This window comes from Pleurodeles waltl, chromosome 3_1 (genome assembly GCF_031143425.1).
Source record: "Pleurodeles waltl isolate 20211129_DDA chromosome 3_1, aPleWal1.hap1.20221129, whole genome shotgun sequence".
Taxonomy (NCBI): domain Eukaryota; kingdom Metazoa; phylum Chordata; class Amphibia; order Caudata; family Salamandridae; genus Pleurodeles; species Pleurodeles waltl.
In genome coordinates this window covers 970484396-970507693 of record NC_090440.1, presented here as the reverse complement: position 1 = coordinate 970507693, position 23298 = coordinate 970484396, and the positions used below count along the sequence as shown (strand labels likewise).

General features: G+C 43.0%; 1 protein-coding gene across 1 annotated transcript; it reads right to left on the bottom strand.

Annotated features, from left to right (window-relative positions):
• Positions 1 to 12110: 12110 nt before the first annotated feature.
• SH3BGRL3 (SH3 domain binding glutamate rich protein like 3) lies at positions 12111 to 19148 on the bottom strand. Its single transcript, XM_069224029.1, has 3 exons — positions 18991 to 19148; positions 16084 to 16251; positions 12111 to 12900 (listed from the first exon to the last, which is right to left on the bottom strand). The coding sequence occupies exons 1-3, from the start codon at positions 19033 to 19035 to the stop codon at positions 12829 to 12831; spliced, it is 285 nt and encodes a 94-aa protein (XP_069080130.1). The 5' UTR covers positions 19036 to 19148; the 3' UTR covers positions 12111 to 12828.
• Between the last annotated feature and the right edge of the window lie 4150 nt (positions 19149 to 23298).

Genomic DNA, 23298 nt, shown 5'->3' with positions numbered 1-23298 from the left:
ACCAATAGGTTTCCTCCTACTCCATTTATTATGCCTCAGTGGGATTTGAATTTAGTTCTCACATTCCTGATGGGTTCGCCGTTTGATCCTTTACATTCATGTCCATTAAGGTTTTTGGTATTAAAGATGTTTTTTCTCATAGCCATCACGTCGGCTAGGCGAGTGAGTGAACTTCAAGCACTTAGCGTTACACCCTCTTTTACTTCTTTTCATGCGGACAAGGTGGTGCTGAGGACCAGGGCGGCTTTCCTACCAAAGGTTGTTACACCCTTACATTTGGGACAATCTATAACGCTCTTGTCTTTCTACCCTCCTCCCCATCCATCAAAAGAGGAGGAGAGACTGCATCGGCTTGACCCAAGGAGAGCTTTAAATTTCTACATCGAGAGAACAAGAGACTTCCAGGTGGACGATCAGCTCTTCGTCGGCTAGGTCGGGAAGAGGAAAGGCAAAGCTGTCCACAAAAGAACACTGTCCAGGTGGGTCATTCTTTGCATAAAAGTATGTTATTCCTTGGCAAAGAAGGTTCCTCCTGTTGGAATTAGAGCCTATTCCACCACTGCTAAGTCGGCCTTGGCTAGAGGTGTTCCTGTGGCTGAAATTTGTAAGGCCGCAACTTGGGCTTCCCTTCACACTTTTGCTTGGACTCGGAGGTTAGGAGGGATGGCCATTTTGCACGGTCCGTGCTGCAGGATTTCTTGGTGTGACCATTCAGGCACCCGCCACCGAGTGCGGTACTGCTTTGGGACTATATTCATTAGGTTAGGAATCCACAGGTAGTTGTATCCATCAGAAGAACAAGTTACTTACCTTTGGTAACACCTTTTCTGGTAGATACACTAGCTACCTGTGGATTCCTCATGGTCCCACCCGCCTCCCCGTTGCCTGGTTGGTCTTACCAAGATTTCCTAGGGTGTATGTATATAAGGATGTGTATTTATGTTTGATTGTATATGTATATACATGTACATATATGTGTTATACATATATATACATATTTGTATATTTTGCTGCTTATATTTGATTAAATGTTGTGTATTATATTTCATTGATGTAGTCATGTCAAGTATGTGATGTCAGGTGATCACCTGTTCGCCTCAAAGGCACGTAAAAAATAGTGAAAACTGACGTCAGCATGCCGGCAAGGTCCTCTTATTGCCACAATGACATCAGACGCAGTCGCGTGGGAGTCTGGCAATAGTGACGTCCTCGTCGACATGCAGAGCTTGGAAGAAAATTTCCATCGAATGCTGGAGCATTGAGAGAATTCATTAGGTGAGGAATCCACAGGTAGCTAGTGTATCCACAAGAAAAGGCATTACCGAAAGTAAGTAACTTACTCATTTGTTTTTTGTAAATAAAGCAAATAACACATAATATCTTGTACTGATGCTTTAAGTGGATCTATATTTTTAGGTTGACAGTAGTATACAAACCGTTTCCATTTATTTACATAGCATTGTGTGGTTGTTAGTTTACGTGCTTGTTTTAGAATGTCCATACATTCTAATGGAAGCTGTAGGTATCCAAATTCTATGACTTCAGGAGCCAAATCGCTAAGTTGAGCACACTGGGATTGGGATACCTGATTTGACCTTTGTTCTGAGTTAAAAGATCTGGTGTGTTTGGAAGTTTGTGATTTGGTACTACTGAGATCTAGGAGTGTTGTGTACCAGTGTTGGCGTGCCCACGTGGGAGCTATGAGTATCATGGTGAGGGAAGTGTGACGCATTTTGTTGAACAGAAAATGAATTAACGGGAGAGGGGGAAAAGCATAAGCAAATATCCCTGACCAGTTGATCCATAGAGCATTGCCCTTGGACTGAGGGTGTGGGTTTCTGGATGCGAAGTTTTGACATTTCACGTTTTCGCTTGTTGCGAAAAGGTCTATGTTTGGTGTTCCCCACATCTGAAAGTAATATTGAATTACTTGTGGGTGAATCTCCCATTCGTGTATTTGTTGCTGCGTCCTGCTTAGAAGGTCTGCAAGCTGGTTGTGTATTTCTGGGATGTATTCCGCTAGCAGGTGAATGTGACTGTGAATTGCCCATTTCCATATTGTTTGAGCTAGAAGGGACCATTGGGATGAGTGTGTGTCCCCGGTTGTTTTCCAGAAAATACATTGTTGTCATGTTGTCTGTTTTTATTAAGGCTGTTTTGTGTATGATCTGTGGTTGAAATGCTTTGATGGCTCGGAACACCGCTAATAATTCTAAGTGGTTTATGTGGTAAATTTTTTGTATCTAGTCCCATTCCCCTTGTATCGTTAGATTGTTGAGATGGGCTCCCCAACCTGACATTGACGCATCTGTTGTGATTATGATCGTGGCACTGGGTCTTGAAATGGCCGCCCCTTTGTTAAGTTGTTGTGATTCCACCATTGCAGAGATTTGTAAGTTTGGCGGTCTAACAAAACTAGATCTTCTAATGGACCCTGCGCCTGAGACCATTGTTGTGAGAGACACTGTTGCAGTGGTTTCATGTTTAGCCTCGCATTTAGTACTATTGCTATGCATGGTGCCATCATTCCCAATAATTTCATGACAAATCTTACTGTGTAAATTTGATTGATCTGTATTTGTGATATGAGGTATTGAAAACCTTTTTATCCATTGTGGATTTGGGTAGGCTAATGCTGATTGAGTACTGTACCTAGATAAGGTTGAATTTGTGCTGGCTGAAGATGAGATTTCTGGTAATTGATTGTGAACCGTAATGTGTGTGTAGGGTATCTATTGTGTGTGTTGTTGGCATTTTAGAATGGTGCTGGACTTTGTTACCCAATCATCTAGATAAGGGAAGACATGTAGGTATTGTCTTCTGAGGTATGCCGCTACTACAGCTAGACATTTTGTGAACACTGTTGGTGCTGTTGTTACTCCAAAGGGTAGTACTTTGAATGTGTAGTGGTTGCCTGATATTACGAACCTTATATACTTGCGGTGAGCTGGATGTATGGGAATGTGGAAGTAAGTGTCCTTTAGATCTAACACGGTCATGTAATCTTGTTTTTGTTTCAGGGAATGACGTCTTGTAGAGTGACCATGTGAAAATGTTCTGACATGATATATAGATTTTGAGGTTTGAGCTCAAGAACGGGTCTGAGAGTACCATCCTTCATTGGTATGAGGAAGTATAGCGAATATACTCATGTCCCTTGCTGTGAGATGGGAACTATTTCTATTGCCCCTTTGAGTAATAGAGATTGTACCTCTTGCTTTTGTAGAATAGTATTCTGGAGAGAGTCTGTGAGAACGAGGGGGAATATTTGGTGGAGTGGAGATGAGCTCTAGGCAATTACCATTGTGGATAATTGTGAGTACCCATTGATCTGTGGTGATATTTTTCCAGTGAGAATGGAATTGTTGCAGTCTTCATCCCACAGAAGACGTATGGGATAGTGGGATGTTTGGAAAGTTTGTTTAGTAGGTGTGGAAGCACCCTTTGAGGCTGCAAATTTTCCTCTGGTCCTGAAATTTTGTCCAGTGTTAGAGCCTCTAAATGACCCTTGTGAGCAGTACTGCTGTCCTTGCTTTGGATGGGAGGTGGAAGCCTCTGCAGTGTGGGTTTTAAGCCCTCCCCTAAATTGTGGTTTACAAAAGGAACCCCGAAATGGTGTAGTATAAAGGGCTCCCATGGCTTTTGCTGTGTCAGTCTTTCCTGAGCTTCTCAATGGTTGTGTCCACCTCTGGTCCGAAGAGTTGCTGTTTGTTAAACTACATATTAAGGACTGCCTGTTGTATTTCAGGTTTAAAACCTGAGGACCTCAACTGTGATGCTGGTATTATTCCTCTAGCTGCAGTGTCAAATGCATCCAGAGCAGACCTAATCTGATTATTTGTTATGGCCTGACCCTCTTCCACAATTGGCTGCGCCCGCTTTTGGTTTTCTTTGGGTAGGTACTGCAAGAATTCTTGCATCTCATCCCTGTATGCCCTGTTGTATCTTGCCAACAGGGCCTGGGAATTGGCAATACACCATTGGTTGGCTGCTTGTGTTGCCACCCTTTTGCCCGCAGCATCAACTTGTCTGCTTTCTTTGTCAGGGGGTTGAGTATCCCCAGAAGACTGACTATTGGCACGCTTCCTGGCTGCACTGACCACAATAGAATCTGGTGGTAATTGTTGTGTGATGTAAATTGGATCCATTGGTGAAGGCTTATATTTTGTGTCAATCCTCTGTGTTAGAACCCTAGCTTTAACTGGTTATTTAAATATTTCCTCTGCATGCTTAAGCATACCAGGAAGCATTGGTAAACACTGGTATTGCTTGTCAGTTGAGGATAGTGTATTCAAAAGAAAATCCACTTCTAAAGGTTCTGCATACATTTGTGCCCCATGGTATGCAGCTGCCCTAGATATTACTTGGTTATAAACCGTACTATCCTCTGGTGGAGATGGTCTAGTGCAGGGTTCTGCAAAGTCGGGTCTGGAGAGCCGGGTCCATGCCAGATTTTTAGCATATCCACATTTAGAAAAAAGATATTTCAGAAATCTACATTTTTCTAAATGTGGATATGCTAAAAATCTGGTGTGGGCCCAGCTCTCCAGGACCGACTCTGCAGAACCCTAGTCTAGTGGGGTAGCGATCTGGATCATTAGATGGTATGGGATGGGATCCTAGTCGTACATGTCCCATGGGTCTACAGAGTCTCCTTGTGAAATAGTATGAGTGTGTAATGGTGGTGGTGGAGTGAGAGGTTGTGGAGGAAAAGAAAGCTGTGGTGAACATGGTGCAGAAAGCTGAAGAGGTTTTGGCTTTTCCTTCCGCATGAACATTTTTGCCAGTGGTGAGGCAGGTCCAAGGGTCTCTTGAAATGCTAGATTTGTATTCTTCTCTTCTCGTTATCCATACCCTCTAAAATAGGTTGAATGTCCAATTCCTCTATTTAATGTTCAGAGATATGTTTTGTGCCCTTAGAGGAATGTTCAGTGAATGTTTTGGGCACCTGCTTCAATTGAGCCAAAAGTCCTGTTTCCTCTGTATAGGATGATGTTTTCGGCTCCGAAGCCGGACCGAGGTGTTTCAGTTCCATAGCTGTTGGCCGTGGTTTTGGCTCCGAAGCAGACCGTACTCTTTTTGGATCTGAGGATTGTGGGCGTTGGCTCGGTTCAGAGGTTGAGGTTTGAGTTTTTCAGCTCAATCCTGACACCGAAACAGGTGTAGTAAACTGTTGATGTAGTGTTTCGGTCTTTTTTGGCGCCAAACCCAAGGGTATATCGACGATTAGTCTTTTTCAGGTGGAACCATGGCTTGACAGCAGTTAAGCACCCAAGGCCTTGCCTGATTTTTTTAAAGTGGGTGTTTGGGCAGGTGTACTCACACACTGCGCCACTACTATCGGCTGGCTGATCATCTGAACCTTGTTGGGAGTCGGAGTCAGAGATCGAAATGGCCATCTGTGCCTGCTCCTCTTCGAGGGTGTCGGTGGTGGACTGTGTGCTTGGACACCATCTCCAGTCTTCGTGCCCTTCCATCGCGTAGTGTTTTCTTCGATCGAAAAGACTGACATGCGTCACAGCTTTCCTCACGATGTTCTGGAGAAAAGCAGAGATTACAGACCAAGTGCTGGTCCGTGTAAGGAAATTTAGCATGGCACGGAGGACAGAATCGGAACGGAGTTCGATCCATCAGGCTATGATACAATAGGCCCGAACGGGTCCAAGAAGGGCACGAGCGCCCAAAAGGGCATTTCCTTGATCCCGACGGTACTATTGGATCAAGTGCAGAAGAAACCACGGCCAAAACAATATTGATGGTATGAGAAACGTTTGAGAGAATATAGAGTTTCCGAATCGAAAGTCCTGGAGCAATGACATGGAATGTAAATGGGTTGAGAATAAGAGGAAGGAGAAATAGAATCTTGCAGTACTTGAGGAATAATCCAGCACATATCTTAATTTTGCAGGAGACCCATCTGACAGGGAGGGAATGCTCTAAGCTATTTAAAGCTCTGAAGTGGGTTAGACGTGGTGTTCACTAAAAATAATTCTAATATTAAGGGAGTGGCCATAGTCATTAAGTAGCAACTTAATGCAGCACATATCTTAATTATTCAGGAGACCCATCTGACAGGGAGGGAACGCTCTAAGCTATTTAAAGCTCAGAAGTGGGTTAGACATGTGGTGTTCACTGAAAATAATTCTAATATTAGGGGAGTGGCCATAATCATTAAGTAGCAACTTAATGCAGTAGTGTTAAAATCTGTATCAGAAAACATGGGTCGCTGGGCTATTGTTAAACTTCAGATATATGACACTGTGTTAACAGTGGTCGGGTTTTATGGGCCAAATTCCGATGATGTGGAACCTATAAGGAAGATGTTTCTGCATCCTTTGGATTTTCCCAGCCCAGTTATTATGGCAGGAGACTTCAATGTGCTGTTGGATAATAACTTGGATAGATCATCAAGTGCAAGGTCTACAGTTATGCCAAAATCTCAGAGTTTCTTCAAGTCAAGAAATAGAGAACTGGGTTTGCGTGATATTTGGAAAATAAGAGCAAGAACTCAACAGGTTTTCTCTTTTAAGAATAAGAAATACAGCCATGCATCTAGGATAGATTACTTTCTGATAGATCAGGGATTAGTGGAAATGGTCGACAATTTAGAATATATGGCTGTTCATTTTTCGGACCATTCTGTGGTCGTGTTAACGATTAAATTCACCAAAAAAAGAGGCGAAGAGATGGACACTTCATCGATCTTTGCTGTTGGAGAATGATGTCAAAACTGAATTGTTTTTAGAGACGGAAGAGTTCTTTAAATTTAATATTGGATCGGCCTCGATAAGTCTGGTGTGGGACACGTTTAAGGCGTTTCTAAGAGGCAAAGGAAAAATAACTATAGGATGGAAATTAGCACATTGGAAGGCAAATACAGTGTGATCGCCTTGAAATGGGTGGGTCAGAGTCTTTAGATACGTTGGATGACATGAGGAGACATTTGAAATCACAATTGGAGGAGTTATTACAGACTAGGTTAATAAAAAAGATGGGAGGCTAGTAAATTGGCCCATTTCGAATATGGCGAGAATCCAGGTAAATTGTTAGCCTGGAAAGCTAAGGCAGACATGACGAGGGCGAAATCACAGATTTCTGATCAAATGGGGGAGAGACGGACCAGCAGTAATGATATAAGGAAGGCATTTCAATTGTTTTTTTCAGAGTTATATAAGCAGGATATCGTGGTAATGACAGAAGAGGTACGAAGATGGTTTGGTGCGGATATACTCCCCAAAATTACAGCTACAGAGAAGGAAACTATGAACAAAAAAATTACTATGGAAGAGATTATGTCTGCAATCATGTTAAGTAAGGGAGGGAAAGCGGCAGGGCCGGATGGTATCCCGATAGAACTGTATAAAATATTGGGGAACGCAATTGTGCCAATGTTAGTTTTGTTAGAAGAGATCTATGATAAGGGGGAGAAACTCCCTGAATCTTGGAATAACACTATAATAATTGTGGTTCTAAAGCCAGCCAAAAGTTCATCTAGATGTGAGTCCTACAGACCGATTTCAGATTATAAGGTCTTTGCTAAGGTGTTGGCGGAAAGATTGAATAAAGTGGTGGGTGGCCTTCTTCATAAAGATCAGAAGGGATTTACGAAGGGTAGGCACCTTCACGAGTTGACATCCAGCTTAATAGGGGCTAATGATATAGCAACAACATTTTGCCTCCCCTTAGCAGTGGTAACGATGGATGCCTCAAAGGCTTTTGATAGGGTGAACTGGGTCTTTCTAGCTACTATTTTAAAAGAATATGGTTTTGGGGATACATTTTGTCGGATGATGAGCCAAATTTATTTGAAACTGACGGCTAGGGTTTTAGTAAATGGGAGTTTGACCTCTACTATCCAAATTTTTAGGGGCACGAGACAGGGTTGCCCACTCTCACTGATATTGTTTAATCTATATATTGAACCTCTGGCCAGAAGAATAAGGCAAGAGCAGAGGATCCCATTTTTTTCGTATGGTGGATGGGAGAAAAAAAGTCTCCCATTATGCTGATGATTTGCTATTGTGTACACTAGTTTCACATACAGCATTGCCAGCAGTTTTGGATATAGTTGATAACTTTGGCAAAGTTTTGGGTTATCAGATTAATGCCGATAAGACAGTAATGATGGTATGGAATCAATGGTCGGAGTGCCCATTGATAAAAAGTGAAATGAGATACCTCGGTATCAAGATAGTGCAAGAAATTGAGAAAATTTCAGATGTTAATTTGAAAAAAGTGCGTAGGGATTGTTGCAATCTGATGAAAAGTTGTATGTATTTACCTTTGTCAATTTTGGACAGAATACATTTGAGAAGATGGTAATTTTGCCCAAGGTTAGTTTCATATTTAATTCAATCCCTTTGCAATTTGATAAAACATTGATAGACAAATTTCAACAAGATATAAATTAATTTATGTGGGCACAGAAGGGAGTAAGAATTTCTTGGAAGAAGTTACGCAGAAGAAGGGAAAAAGGGGGATTAGCGTTACCTGATCTGCAGTTATATGGTTGGGTGTTTCAATTTAAAAACGTTAGGATGCTTTGCTCCTCCCTAAACGACACAGAGGTGGGGTTAATGTTTAAGGCTATGCTAGCGGAAGTGAAGGGGGGCTCAAACCATTTTTTGTTTAAATTTGGGGAGACTAAATTTTTCCCAAAAATTAAGTTAAACGTTTTGAGGGATGCAGTAAAATTATGCTATAGCATAAGGTGTATGTGTAAAATAGATTATTACAGTAGTTGGGCACCCATTTGGGATTCACCAGGCACACCAGAGTGCCTTAAAGATGTGTTGGCTATTCCAATCAAGAATGCAGTGTGTTCAAATGCTGGGGTGAGTTAGTTAAGGACAGTGGTTTAATCCCTTGGGAGGAAATCTGGATGAAACCAGGAGGGGGCTTGTTAAAACTAAAGTACTTCCAATTGAATGGGTGGGTTTGAAAGGTTAGTACGAGTTGTGGTCTGCAGTATCGGATAGTGGAAAAGATTATGGAAGATCGCACCCCCCCCCCCCCCCCCAAAAAAAAAAAAACTAGTGGCGAGTTGGTATTGGGAGATGGTGGAAATAGTAGATGGGGAATTAAAGTTAGCGAATGATTTATGGGGTAATTTTTTCCCCGGAAATACAGGTGTGCGAGGTCTGGCAGGCGTCTATGCGTAACCTATACCAAGTGGTTAAACCTGCCCTGTATAGAAGAAATCCCTTATTTGTATTACATAGGGCATACTTGTCACCTTGTAGGCTTTCAAAAATGGGGAAGGGAAAGTTGACTAAATGTGGAAAGTGTGGAATGGAAAAGGCCACGGATGTTCATATGTTTATGGAATGTTCGGTAATACAACCTTTTTGGGAGGCAGTGAGGTATACGATCTCAAATGTATTGGGGGTTGAGGTTAAGATTACCTTATTATTAGTTATCTTTAGGAGATTAGATCACATAGGAAATCTAAGAAGTGACTTGCAGAAATGGCTGTTTTATGCTATATTATTAGCTAGGGGTTGGTAAGGCCACGCCCTCCCATAAATAGTGGTTGGATCAACTGATTACTAAGCCAAATAAATTTTGGTTACCATTTAAAGTCTGGTTGGAGGAAAACACTGTAAACATTACGTAGTTTTGTCCTATGATTATTCTTCTTTCGTGCCTCTCGGAGTTGTGAAATGCGGGCGGTTTGGTTTACCCCCCCCCCACACCTTTGCGATGGGTATGATGAGAGTGAGAGAGAAGGCGGCCCCCTCCCGGGTTAAGGAGGCAGGTCGATCACAAGAGTGAAGAAAGACCTGGTGCCTGGGATGAATAAGAACCACAAAAAAAAAAAAAAAAAAAAAAAAAAAGGAAAGGCCCGGAGCAAGAGGAAACACGACGGCGGAAAAAAAAAAAACAAAGGAGTCGATGCCCATGCGCACTATCACCGAGAGGAGGGTCACTCAATCCTGTGACTTGAAAAAAAGACTTCTTAGAACAAAAACAACTTCACTAGATGGCGAGATATGCACAGCATGTGTATCTGCAGCTACACATGCCATCAAACATATTGATACGGTTTATGATAAATGATTGTATGTTTGTCCATATACATGTGTTGTTTCTCTAGTAGGAATTATACCTGCTATCCGCTTGCATGATACTAACAAAGTTTGTAAGTACTGTAACTGCGTGCTATTCTGATCCAAGCATGTGAATCTATGGAATATCCAATATTGGAGAAGAAAAGTAGTTTTACAGTATTAGTATTGTTTATAGATTCACATGCGACCCACCATCTTCCCCTTAGAGGCTCACCTCATTACTACTGGACTTATGTTCCTAGTAGTGCTTGAAAATCTGAGGGACTCAGCCTCTGTTTTGGAGTGTTCTAGACTGTGTTGTTGCCTGATTGGCTTAGTTCAGTTCATTTTAAAGGACACAGAAAAGCTATTAAAGTGATTGTCGATCACCATTGTAGCCTACTGTTAAGGTAGGGGCTGCTTTGTTATGATACTGTGGGAATCCCACTTCAAGGACGGGGAATGATTCTAGCATGTGAATCTATGAAAGATACCAATACTGGAGAACCACAGTTACATGTCAGTAACATTTCATATTTAGCATGGTGTGTCTCATTGTCAAATGCGACCAGTGAGTGGAGAAACAGACAAAGGCTTTCATCCATCCCAGATACTTACTAACATTTTCCTGGATGGCTTTGGAGAACTTTCTATTTCTGAAGCATGAGAGAGGCCAGGGTCCCGTACATTTTCATGACTTTGTGACAGCAGATTTTAGAGGATCAGTTACTGACCCTGCTCTAAGTAAGCACAGAACACCACTGTAATATTGGGAAATAACAGGCTTGTGATCCTGATGAGGTGTGGCAGGGCAGAAATCCCATGATAGATACGAATGTAGCAAGGACTTGGCACATAACAAGACCCTGCAGCTTCACCCTACCTCAACCAAAACTGCAGTAATGACTGCAGCGGCGCGAACCACACCTGCCTTCTTTGTCAGCACCACTGTGCGCATCGGTCTCCACCTTAAGCAAAGCTGTAGCCCTTACCATATCCCAAAAGTGATTCCCCACGTCCAAGGGACAAGTGTACTTAGTGACTCACCACTTTCTGTTGCTCTGGCAGCCACCTTACATGTAGCACAGAGGGGGGAGGTGGATACTCTCTTTAAAGGGAGATGCTATGGAAAGACATCAAGGGCCCAATGACAAATGGTTTAGCTTAGCTTTAAGAGTAGTAGTAAAGTGACACACCCACAACTTTCTATACAAACCTAGAAACAAAGTTAGCCAGGAAGGGAGATCTGGGGTCCCCATGGGGAGTATGACCGATACTTTCTATCTTTCCTATTCAAATTACCGGTTTGCGAGCTGGTCCGGCAGTGAGTCTGCCAGGGGGAGCTCTAATGGAAAATAAGGTACTGGAACCTCTCTCTTAAGGTACCCAGGTAAAATTACTTCACCTGTGTGAGGAAATAAGGTGTATTATATGGTGTCCAAGTGCAACCTCACTAAAGCTAGTACTACACATTTGTGGACCAGGTCCAAAACCACTGGTACTAGGGGCTACTGTTGATTGAAACAATAGGGTGAGGCCATTAGTTCCACATCTGCTCCAACAAGCCAGCTATACTCAGAATCACTTGTCCACTGTATTGTTGCCTTTGGCTTTGTACAGTAACCAGTGCCTTTAAGCAAGGTTTGCACTACAAAAATACCACATGTATACGGTCTTGACCAATCAACATAGAAGCAACACCCCAGAGCACCCTTTTAGATTCAATTAGATTAAAAGCGCTCTAAAAATATTTTAGTGTGTATTAGAAGGAAGCAGGTGCCAATACCACTCTGCTTGGAAATACTTTCTCTGACCCTAGTTTCACCAAGGGCAGAGTAGGTCTTGAATTCTCTGCCTTGATGCATTAACAGTAACTTTGTGTTTTTTTCCCTCAAATATTTTCACTGAAACAAAACTCATTAATGTTGCTAAACGATAGGTTGGAGAATATAGTGGACTGTGATGCTTTGGAACGTTTGACATCTTAACACTCTGCCAAGTGTCAATGCATTTGTAAATGGACATGTATTTGAGTATTAAGAGAAAATAAAAGCAGACTCATTAACTGTTACAAAAAAGGCTGTGGACCAAGGTCCAATCACATTTATTAGCAGCTTGGAAGACAAAGCACAATTTCAACTTCCCTTTTGGCAGGAATCATTACAAGTGTATTGGTCCAGATTACAAAAGCAGCAGAGTATGGAATACTGGGGAAGGGGTGTATACTCAGATTCATGGAGAGGGCAGACTCTACAGCATTTAAAATACCTGTGGCATACGCAACTCAAGACTGGCCAGAGAAAGATGTTTAACCCACAGGAGCAGACGGGTACAGTGTGGGCTTTCCAGGCTTGCACAAGAGCAAAGGTTTGTCAAGTTAAGTAGCTCCTAAAAATGGGAATGTCAAAGTGGTTTACAAGGTGTGTTTTTTTTTTTTTTTTATCTGGGAGGAAGAAAATGGTAATTAACACTCATTAGGATATGAAGGTCATTCCTCCAGCAAAGCAACACAGAACTGAATAATATGCCCTCCTGGGTCCCTCCAATGGAATGAGATAAGCCTTTTGGAAAAGGGGTAGCAAAGGAAGCTGCAGAGGCTGTAAGACTTAGGCAGACGGAATGCACACTAACATCTGGGTCCACCACACTGACGTACGTGGTGCAGGGTAAGAAGATAATTAAAGATCCAGCGGAATGTGGCGACACCTCAAGAGTCGCAATCCTGGGATCTGGCCAGGTAGGAATGCAGTCAGTCAGATGAAAATGAGATGATCACGAATCACTCTTTGCTCAGTTTCAGGAACTCAGTTATGGTGTCACATTCAATGGCATCCTTGAACATTTCGAAACCCTGTCGGACAAAGAGCACCGTTAGAAAGGGTCATGCACAGTACAGAAACATAGCACATAAAAAGATAGCTGTGAGATATAGCCACACTCTAGTGACAGATGCAGGGTGCTCCAGACTCCCGGGTAAGCAGCAGCCAATGTCAGCCTGCTCTAGCCACCTACAATGTCACCCACAGTGTGAACACAAACTTTCCCACACTTCCAGGAAAATCGTCTCCACAATTTCCCCAGACATCAGAAATAGGAGCGATACAATTGGCTCAATCAACACCAACTAACATTCCAGTACAATTTAGAGGGGCATATGCTGCTCGAGAGGGCTTCAGCAAGTCACCACAGATAAAGCACAAAATCCAGTAACACGTTCCAGCACGCAATATTTAAGCAGCACGCAAAGGAGCCCCTAGCTGCCTAAAATAAGAACTAGTGCTTTGTGTAGTGTGAGCAGTAGTATATGGGTTGTGGACAGGTCTACAATTTAACACTCATAATCAATGGGTAATCCTGGAGAGCATGTGGTTCACAGGTCTGTTGCACAGGCAACAATGTGGTCAAACCAGCACATGTCCAAGACCCATGGGATGCAATTGTATGATGAGTAAAGCCTCAAAGTGTTGCAGCACGCAAGTTAATGACACGCGTCAATGTAGCGACTCTTGCTTTTACCCGATTGTCTCAAAAGGCAAAAAAAGTGGCAAAGTATAGCAAACAACAAAGTGATGGAAGGAAATACTGAATGAATCTCAGTCACAGCACATTGCTCGGGTCCACCTTCCAGACAATTGTTTTCACCCACTTTCCCTAGAAACCAGCCATGTACAGATCAGCCTCGTAAGTGAGGTACAGCTCACGAATTCCGTGTTACGGTAAGCATGGGACCCACATCTGGGCTGACCTGTTGCACTTACTGTGTCAACTGCAACAAACAACAACGTGATGGAAGGAATGCTTAAATTAATTTCAGCCACTGGTAATCCCTCAGGCCACATTCCAGACCATCAAGCTGCTCTCTACTGACAAGGCTTAAATAGGCTGAAACTGGTATGGGAATGCTTGTGTCCAGTTCAGAAGGAATATGGTCTGGCAGTTCAGGCTGGATTGTTCCTACTGGGGTAGGAACCTGGCCAATTTGCATATAGCTGGTCCTACCGGTCTGAAAGAGCCTAATGGGCATAAAACAAATGCACTAAGATATTATTTTGAGTAAGTACCACAGGCGGAGATTAACGTAAGCATTCTAGCAATCACATTTTTGTTTTCAATCTTATTTTTCATAAATTTGGTAAAATAAAGTTCAATGTCTCCTCTGGCTTCCCAACCCAGACAAAGTATTTGAGGGCTGCAGGACAATTTATAAATTCCCCGAGACACTATATGTGAAGATAAGGGTCATGCATAAACTTTAGATCGGTTTGGTGTCTTCTCAAAATTAAAAAGCTAAAAATAATCATGCGAAAAGTTTACTTCAAAACCTGCCACAAACTTATTAAAAAGCACATATCTGGAAATGCTATACACACTGAGGAGTCTATCAATGGGTTGTAGACCTTCCTGCTTTTCACTGTGGACCTGCAAAAAATTCCCACACATTCTTTGGAATTAAAATGCCACTTTAGTCACTTTGCTCTCCCATCAGTGCTAGCCCAGTGTTTAGACTTGGAACTTTGTTTGCAAATCCGGATAGTACCTGTAAGAACGGGCTGCAGCTGCACATACAATGCACCTGAAGCACTGTGCCAAATGTTCCTTGTCAGCGCCCTGAATTAGGGTGGGGCAAAAGCAGCAGTAATATCCCCTATAAAGTAGTCTTCAATTCCCATAATGTTTTGACAACCAGTGCCAGCATAACAGGTTTACTAATGTTCTATATGTCACTTGACTTATGACAAAAAATACTTGTGAAACATTGGAGAACTCTCCATTCCTCTGGACTATAGTTGTTATTAAGTGTCCTTACTGATGCGCTATTTGCCACTTCAGGCATATTTATACTCTGTTTGACCGAATTAGCGTCTGGTTTTTTTTTTTACTCTAATTCGTTGCAAAACTAACTCTATATTTATACTTTGGCGCCAGACCCGTCTAGCGCCAAATTGACGGAGTTAGTCATTTTTTGGGCGTGGAAACCTACCTTGCTTTAATGAGATGCAAGGTAGGCGTTCCCGTTCAAAAAATGACTATGGCATTAGCACCATATTTATACTCCAGCGCAAAAATGGTGCACACAGGGGAGGAGGGGTCACAAAATAGTGTAAAGCTTGCTGTGTCTCATTTTTTAACGCCTGGGTCAGGACAGGCGTTAGGGGACCTGTGGGCCTATTTCCATGGTGGAACACCATGGAATAAGTCCATAGGTGCCCTCTCCAGGCCCCAGGGACACCTGAGGGACTGCGGAGGATGGGAATCCCATCCCGGGTAAGTACAGGTAGGTATTTAATGTTATTTTTTAACGTGCCTTAGAGGGCCCTAAAATGGGCCCCCATACATGGCACAGGGTGCAATGGCCATGCTCGGGGGACCCTTGTCCCCTGTGCTGGTCATTGGGGGTGGTGGGCATGACTCCTGCATTTTCTAAGGCATGAGTCATGTGGCATGGTAGGTTTAGCGCCATAAAATGACGCTAATCTGGTTAGAGTAATTTTTTTACTCTAACCTGCCTAACATCATTTTTTGGTGCAAAATCCCCTTCTTCCATATACCGCCAGCTCCACCCGACGAACGTCATTTTTATTGACGCTAGCCTACCCTTTGCACCGGCTTGCACCATTCCATAAATATGGTGTCCGGTTGGTGCACAGAAATGGTGCAAGCCGGTGCTAAACGTTTTGGTGCAAAACTGCGTTAGTGCAGTTTTGCACCAAAACCAGAGCCTTAGTTTTCCCAATCAAGCCTGTCAGAAGGGAGAGAAAAGGATCCCTTAAGTTTGAGTGGAAAAGTACCATTTATATTCTACTAAACTGAAACCAAAGTTGGTTGCTTAAAGGGGTTATCATGGGAACTATGTCTCAAAATCCAAGCAGACATCAAGTAAAGAACACCGGGTATTTATTTTTATTTATTTTTTTAACATAGCTCGCTTCTAACTTCTGCTGTGCTGGGTGCATCCCTGACAAGAAACCTGATGTCAGGGACTTAATGTGATAGGATTTGCCTAGCACAAAAGCATTCCCTTATCCAAACTTACCCCACAATACTGATCTCCATTGAAGATTTGCGGTGGGACAGCTTTTGGGTTCCCCGCTTTGGTCCTCATTTCCTCAAGGAAGCTGTTGTCCTGGGAGATATCAACATACTCATAGGGAATCCCTTTTGACTCCAGGATCCGGGTAATTTCTGCCTGCTGGGACTTGATCTACGGTGAAAAGTACAGATTCAGGAAAGCAGCATTCAGGCTACACAAGAACAAATGTCTGGGACATTATAATAATGCTGCTCTATGACCTTATTAACAATTATAGCGTCCCACTGCTGTTGGGCACTGTTGTGGGGCCCTAGCAGTACTCTATGGTCCTGCTAAGGCACCGCAACAAACAAACGTTGGCAAAGTCAAAAGGTCTGGGTCTAAGGTACTAACGCATGAAGTTTAAGCACATTATAGTGATACGTACACGGGGGAACCAGGAGAGTTAATGCAGTTCAATGCAAGAACTTGGGTGGAGGCAGAAGGGTACAACCAACATGTCAGTAGCATTAAGTGAAAGATGAATACTCCGCTGAGCTGAAGCAAGATGAGCCAATGGCTAAACGTAACTGGTCGTAGAAAATCAGTGTTTGAAACGGGAAGCCCAAAGCCCACTCTGTATACTGTTAGCAATAAGTAATTTGACCGTTGTGCCGCCATAACCTAGACTTAAAATAGAAGGAGCATCCAAGCGCACCATGCAATACTGTTTTTTTCTTCAAATATGTTGGAGTTTTTCACATTTTAAAACCATCAAATACCACACAGGGCTAGACCAGGCTAGCACAGACATAATTAGACCAAACAAAATTAGACACTGCCTCCAAAAATGCTTAGCAATTATGTTTGGAGTTTGTATACACCAAGGTTTGGTATTTCAATGTATTCCTCGATAAAGATACGCTCCCGCAGGGATTCAACTGCCCGTCATCCGGCAGATGTTCATCAAAATAACCATTGACCTGATCACAAATGTCTGTCTATGCTGACGGGGGCAACCAAGAGCTTCACAAATAGGCAATACAAGCCGTCTTTAGCTGTCCATGACAGGTGTACATTTCGCCACGTTAGGAAGGGTTACTTACGTACAATTCTGTGCTACGTCCTGTTTTCTCAATGTTAGCTCTAGTAGGGGAGCCTTTTTCTGCATTTGTATACCCTCATCTTTGAGTATATTTAGGATTGAGAATGTTGGGATTAATTCCAGCAGCCTCTGAAGAACTGCCCTAAATGATTAAGTATTTCCTCCCAGAAGGGTCTCAAGCCTGGACATGAACATGCAATATGAAAAAAATCTCCTGTCTCCACACCATATCTCAGGCTTTAAAGCCGAGAACCACTCTGAAATGCCAAGGACGTGATGGATTCAAATAGACCCTATATATTGAAATTGTATGAGACGTAGCCACGAGTGAGATGGGACATCGTCAATTTAGCCTCCAGTGGGCTATATTCCGTGAAAGTAGATCGGACCCGAGCACATCTCGCGGTCGGTGATATCTAGGAAAGTGTGTGTGCACTAGTTCAAATTACTCTCCGAGAAAGTTTTTAATGCCATACTCTGTGTTGCTTCGCCTAACACTGAGATGCCAATTATGTGCCAACCTTTAAAGCCCTTCAGCTTGGATACAGGTTACCAACGTTCACATAAGGCTCCTGAGTATGAGCACCAGCATACCATCTCCTTAAGATTTCAAGAAGGTACGTATACTCCCGTGAAGATTAAAGCCGTGTACCACCCGGAGAGATTCGCTGCACAATGGCATATAAAGGGGGGTGGGTTCCAGTGAAAGCAAGGAAAATACCTAATCCCCCGTCTAGGTAGTAAAACTCTATAATCGATGTACAGTAGACTAGTCGCTGCTGCACTATGGATATCTATGCCACTGCCTCATTAAAGAAACCACCGGCCTAAAGATGAGATTCTTAGCATAGAATGTTCTCCCTTCCCTCAAAGGAAAAATATCTCGTACCTTACCATAACAGGTAACTTTTAAGTCTGTCGCTCCTGCCTGCCCGTTTGCTAGCTGCCTTCCATGCTGAAATCTCAATTCTCGTTGTGTACCAACCATATAAATAAGCAATGAGAGTGTTCGCCTTGTGGCCAAAGCTCAGACGCATAAACAGGCTGTCCGCCCACACTGGGTCACCTTATTATTAGCTGTGAATCTAAATATTATGCACCTGGATCAGTCATCACCAGCCCGTCATCGAAGCACGGTTTACAGCAGGTGGCATAGGAGGCCAGCGGGTGCCCCCTGTTCCGCAGAAAGAAACGTAATTATATCTTCATTGTGTTCATGTAGGTGCGGGTATAGGGAGAGGAAAATTCTGTAGGGTGTGCAGTAGCTTCATAAAGGAAACCAAGTGCAATTCGCCGCATGATAGAAAAAGAGGAAGGACATCCATGTCGGAATGTCTTGTGTGATCCGGCTCCCAAAGTACTACACATAGCCACTCGAGTCAGATATCCAATGACTTATTCACCCAATTGCTCAACAATCCCAGATCTTAAGCAAAGGAACGTAAGCTGAGGCCATCACCAAGGTAGTCTACTAACGGACAAGCGTTTGGGTGAAGCCATAAGCGAGAAGCATGCCCCTTCTCGAGTATAGAACCGAAATCCTTGATTTGTGTTATTTTTTCTTTGGGGAGGAAGGGGTGTTACAGTATGAGGGGGAACATTCAATGACAAATCTCTTCTTTCGTTGGGCCGGCCCTCTCAGCTGACCCGACGACCCTCGTACCGAAGATCAAACGCTACTCCATCTCAAGATGCGACAACACTTATGGTCCCAATGCATCCCTTCTCGCACCTTCTAAGGCTCATCTGCCCTTTGTCCACATGGGTGCCACAGAAACCGTACACTTTGATCGCTACTCTACCCGCCCCTCATCCGTATCACTCACATCCCTCGAGGCCGTCACGGATGTGCAAAACACTTTCAGACTCATGTTGGTCTCTCTCGCACCGGATCCGTTGCCGCGCAAGCTTCAGACGGTTATACGCTTCCGGCCTCGCCCGTCACATGACGGCCGTGACCAATGCGGATAAATGACTGTGCAGAGGAAGGAGCGGCGGCGGCTGGAGCCACGAACACAGACAAAGGACAGCACACCTGCCCCTGGCGCAGTGCGCATGCTCCGCTGGAAGCTAACGGGATTAGTCCGTCCAGGTCGTTTGTGGTTTTGCAGCTTTTGTGGGGTTTGAAAAATAAGCATTTACAACGCCAATACATATATATTTTTATGGCTACTATAAAAAAAAACAAAACTAGGAATGCTTTGAAATAGACTCGGAGTATATAATTAATGGCCCGCCATGCAGTGCTTTAAATGGGAAAAAATAAGTGCAGGTACTGCTTAATATGAGCTAGTAGTGTGGTGGGTGGGGCTAGGGGCGGGGCTAAGAGCAAGACATGAGGATACTTTATGACTTAAATACCCGTTGCAGCAATACCAAAACACATGATAAGTGTGTTTAAATAAAACAGGTTAACTCGTTACACAAGATGAAAGCGAAACAATTAACATTTCTTTTGTTTTGTAATATTTGCAGCTTCTTAATGTGGTACTGTTATTTGGTGTCGTTTTGCACAATACTATATATTATTGAGCGTGCACACACACAGAAAGAAACAAGCAGACACAAAGCATTCCACACTGTCCTCCTTAAAGTGTCCCGATTCTCTCCCTCTTTCATTCGCCTTTCTCTCACAGAAAAACACACACACATACAGGAAGGCAAACACATACAAACTAAACAGACTCTAAAAGATGCAGGAGAGATTAAAGACATATTAAACTTTCCTCCTATGGCTTTCTTGGTTGTCTCTGTCAGCGGGGCTGCCTCAATTCCTGTGTTTGCACATATGTACACAGTAGTTTGAATGTGATTGACAGCACAGGGCCTGAATGGGCCCTCTTCTGTCAAACACAGCGTGATGGTGAATACCCAGACATTAAGCACTTAATCCCTGCTGAAAAGCTCAGCAGGGGTCGGCTCAGAGCTACAGCAGCACCTTAGCTGTCAGAGGCAGGTTCAACTCTGACAGCCTAGTGCTAACCAGCACTAGCAGCTATTAAGCCTACCTTTCATGAGTACCGGTACTCTCCTGGCAGCAGAGAAGTGCCAGTACTCAGAGTGAGAAAAATAAGAAGTGCCGGTACTCAGTACCGGTGAGTACCGGCCCATTTAAAGCACTGCCGCCATGTGATGCACTTCGCATCTCTCTTAGTTGTACAAAATTCAATACCGTTTTCGGGTATTTCAGCACCACATAGAACGCTTGTGTGCTTTCATCAGGACCAGCACAGGGGTAATTAATTTTCACAGACAAATCTTTAGGGTCGTACATCTTGGATGCATGTCCAATGATCGAAAACCCTTTGATTTGAGGTTCATTGAAGTGCAGAAACTGACAATGTTTTGTATGTATGGGTAAGTTTAAATGAGCATTCTTTGAGTTTCGCAAAGCTAGTTATCTATGTAGTCGGGTTTTCAAGAATGAAGAAGTGACACAACTCTGGCAGTAATGCAGTATATGTTTATCAAAGAGTAATACTGTTGGGAGCACAGCTCAGTTCTGTAACTGAAACCACACTCTACTCAGCTTTTACAAACAGCGTCTTTTATAGGCTTAATTCATATATGCTTTCTTGTCATATTTCCATTTAACACAGTAGCTCAATATAATGTTATCTACCTTTTTTCTTGGCATAAGCAATAATTCTCAAATAACGCACCTGACTACTTGTCACTAAATATGCAGCTGTAGCGTATATAATATACATATGCACCCTCTTAGGAGCACAGTTTCTTTTGATCTTACCCTTGGAATTCTATCTGTGTTTCCTCCCTACACTGCTCTCATACTCTGAAGTTTTACGACCTGTCCTCCTCCCTCTACCAACCTTGATGCTCACAATAATCCCCTGTCTTCCTTTCAGGTCTGCCATGATGTACCTCTCCTCCTAACATTTGTATCAGGAAGTGGCTCAGACTCTTGTGTGTGCGGCCTTCTAAATTATCTGTGATATGCGAGGATTGGCTGCAACTGCTTTGCCCTGGCCTGTTCCTTCGTTTCTCTTTTCTGCCCCTGTACTCCATGTAATCCTGGTACCCTGTGTTAGTCCTGTATTTATCTCGCACTGTGTATGCTCCTGCACGTTTCCCCCTTAAGCCATGTCTTTCTCTTGATGCCTATTACATTCCCCCCTCTAGTTGAATTTTCAACTACTAACTTTTCCTGTCCAGTGAACCTATCTCAGTGTATGCATTCTGCTTTTCCTTACACACTTTATTAACTACCCTGCTAATAAACATCCCTCCTAACTTCTGACCTCTGGACTTACAACACCCTACAATAATTTGGACCAGACAATACATTAAAATGATCACCACAAGGAATGGAAGAAGTCCTTTAAGCAATTCTGGTAACCAGGACAGCATCCAAGAAAACAATCCATCATTCTCTTCTGCAGATTATACAAAGTCTGTATGGCCTCTGTTATTGTTCCATTGTCTGCATCATTAGCTGGCATTTATGTACAACAAGCGTTACCGATCTTGGCCCAAACCCCTCCTTCCATAGCCGTCATCAAGTCTAACACATACCTAGGTTACATAAGCATTACTCGCACTGCCCTTTGTTACATTGAAACCATCTTCCGTAGCATTGATGGCTTTCATCTGTTCCCATTGTGTTATTTGCAACCAAGGAGCTGTGGCTTTCACTTGGATGAATGGGAAGATGCTTCCAAAAAATAGCTGGGCATCATTAAACAATCAATACTCCTGCGGAACTTCTGCCCAAGTTGCAGTGCCAAGATACTCAGCGGCTCTTCTCCTCCAATGATGATGTAACAAGGTTCGTTGGACGGCTTATGGGGTGGTCATGTAGCTTCGAAATATCCAGTCCTGGAATCACCAAGGAGGGGGTGTGTACAGTGACTAAAGAACAGAGACCTCTCCATCCCGCAGGAAGTCGCGTATATATCCATTCTCCACACTGCCAATAATAGTCCCATCAGACTAGAGTTGCCCCATTGTACGACAGCGTTGTACCTTGTGGTGATGCAATTGATGTTCTTTCCTACTGAGACCATTCAGTTTCCCCTGAAACATAAGGAAAAGACAATGGGTGTTCGGCCCACTCGAAGAGTTGTAGGTGCTTCTACCCAGGTTAAACTCTGTATATGTTCACCCCATATAGCCTGACAGTTCTATTGTGGGTTACTGTTGTTTTTACTCTCTCTCCATAAGGAGAGAGCTCTGCACGCAAATGTTGCACCATGGTGCCATTGACCATGGACGTATACTGAACCATTTACCTTGAGATATGGTCTTTCCTGACACTCATAGGGCCTAGGTGTGGCAGGATAATACTTACATAAAAATAAAAGAGTAGGTCGTGATACCCCCTAGGAATCCCGGCTCTAATATTTTAGCCTTCCACCTTACCCTTTGTACCTTAGAACTCCTGTCCCGTCATTGTCTCTAACTTCACTTCTATTTCTTTGGGCTCGGTCAAGATATCTGTTATGTCAGCTAACTCCTCTTCATACTGTGTTGTGTTTACTAAAAATGTTCTCCTTTGTACCTGTGAGGGTTGCATCCGTGCTCTCATTGTACACAGGAAAAGATGCAAAAGACACTGTGTAACATTAGGAGGTACGTCTTTAGATGAATGCAATCTATCTGAATCACTGACATGCGGAATTAAGGAGCATACCAGGCAAGACGCGTTAGTACTTTGCATGCCTACTTCTGTCATATGCTTATAAAACATATTAACTAATAAGCTGGCATGAATATTGTGGGATACATTCTTATACTCATACGCTTCTCTTTGCAAGAGCACAATATTTGGACATGATGCTAAACATGAATTAAGATACCCTTGTAAGATAGCTACAACTGTGACAAACCATAAGCAAGAAAACAAAACAGTAATACATAAATGTCTGCTGGCAGAGTCAATAAGGTACTCCGCTTGCTTTTTAAAAGAAAATCTGGTTACTCCTCTTTCTCTTTGTTCTCCTCTAATTGTTCCTGCAAAGATTGCGATGTTTGACACAGAGTAGGGGCCAATCGAATGTCCGATAGGTGTATCCATGTTTTCCTGCCCTTCACTTTCACTGCGGTGGGGGTGCTCTGGGTGACTAAATAATACTGTCCTTCCATAATTTTACGAAATTGCAAACGTGCACTTGTTA

Coding starts and splice junctions, on each gene's coding strand:
- SH3BGRL3 (XM_069224029.1), bottom strand. CDS start 19,035: ATGAGTCTGAAAGTGTTTTGCACATCCGTGACGGCCTCGAGGGAT. Junction 16,252..18,990: donor CCGTGACGGCCTCGAGGGAT/GTGAGTGATACG, acceptor TTTTCACCGTAG/ATCAAGTCCCAGCAGGCAGA. Junction 12,901..16,083: donor ATGGAGATCAGTATTGTGGG/GTAAGTTTGGAT, acceptor TTTGTCCGACAG/GGTTTCGAAATGTTCAAGGA.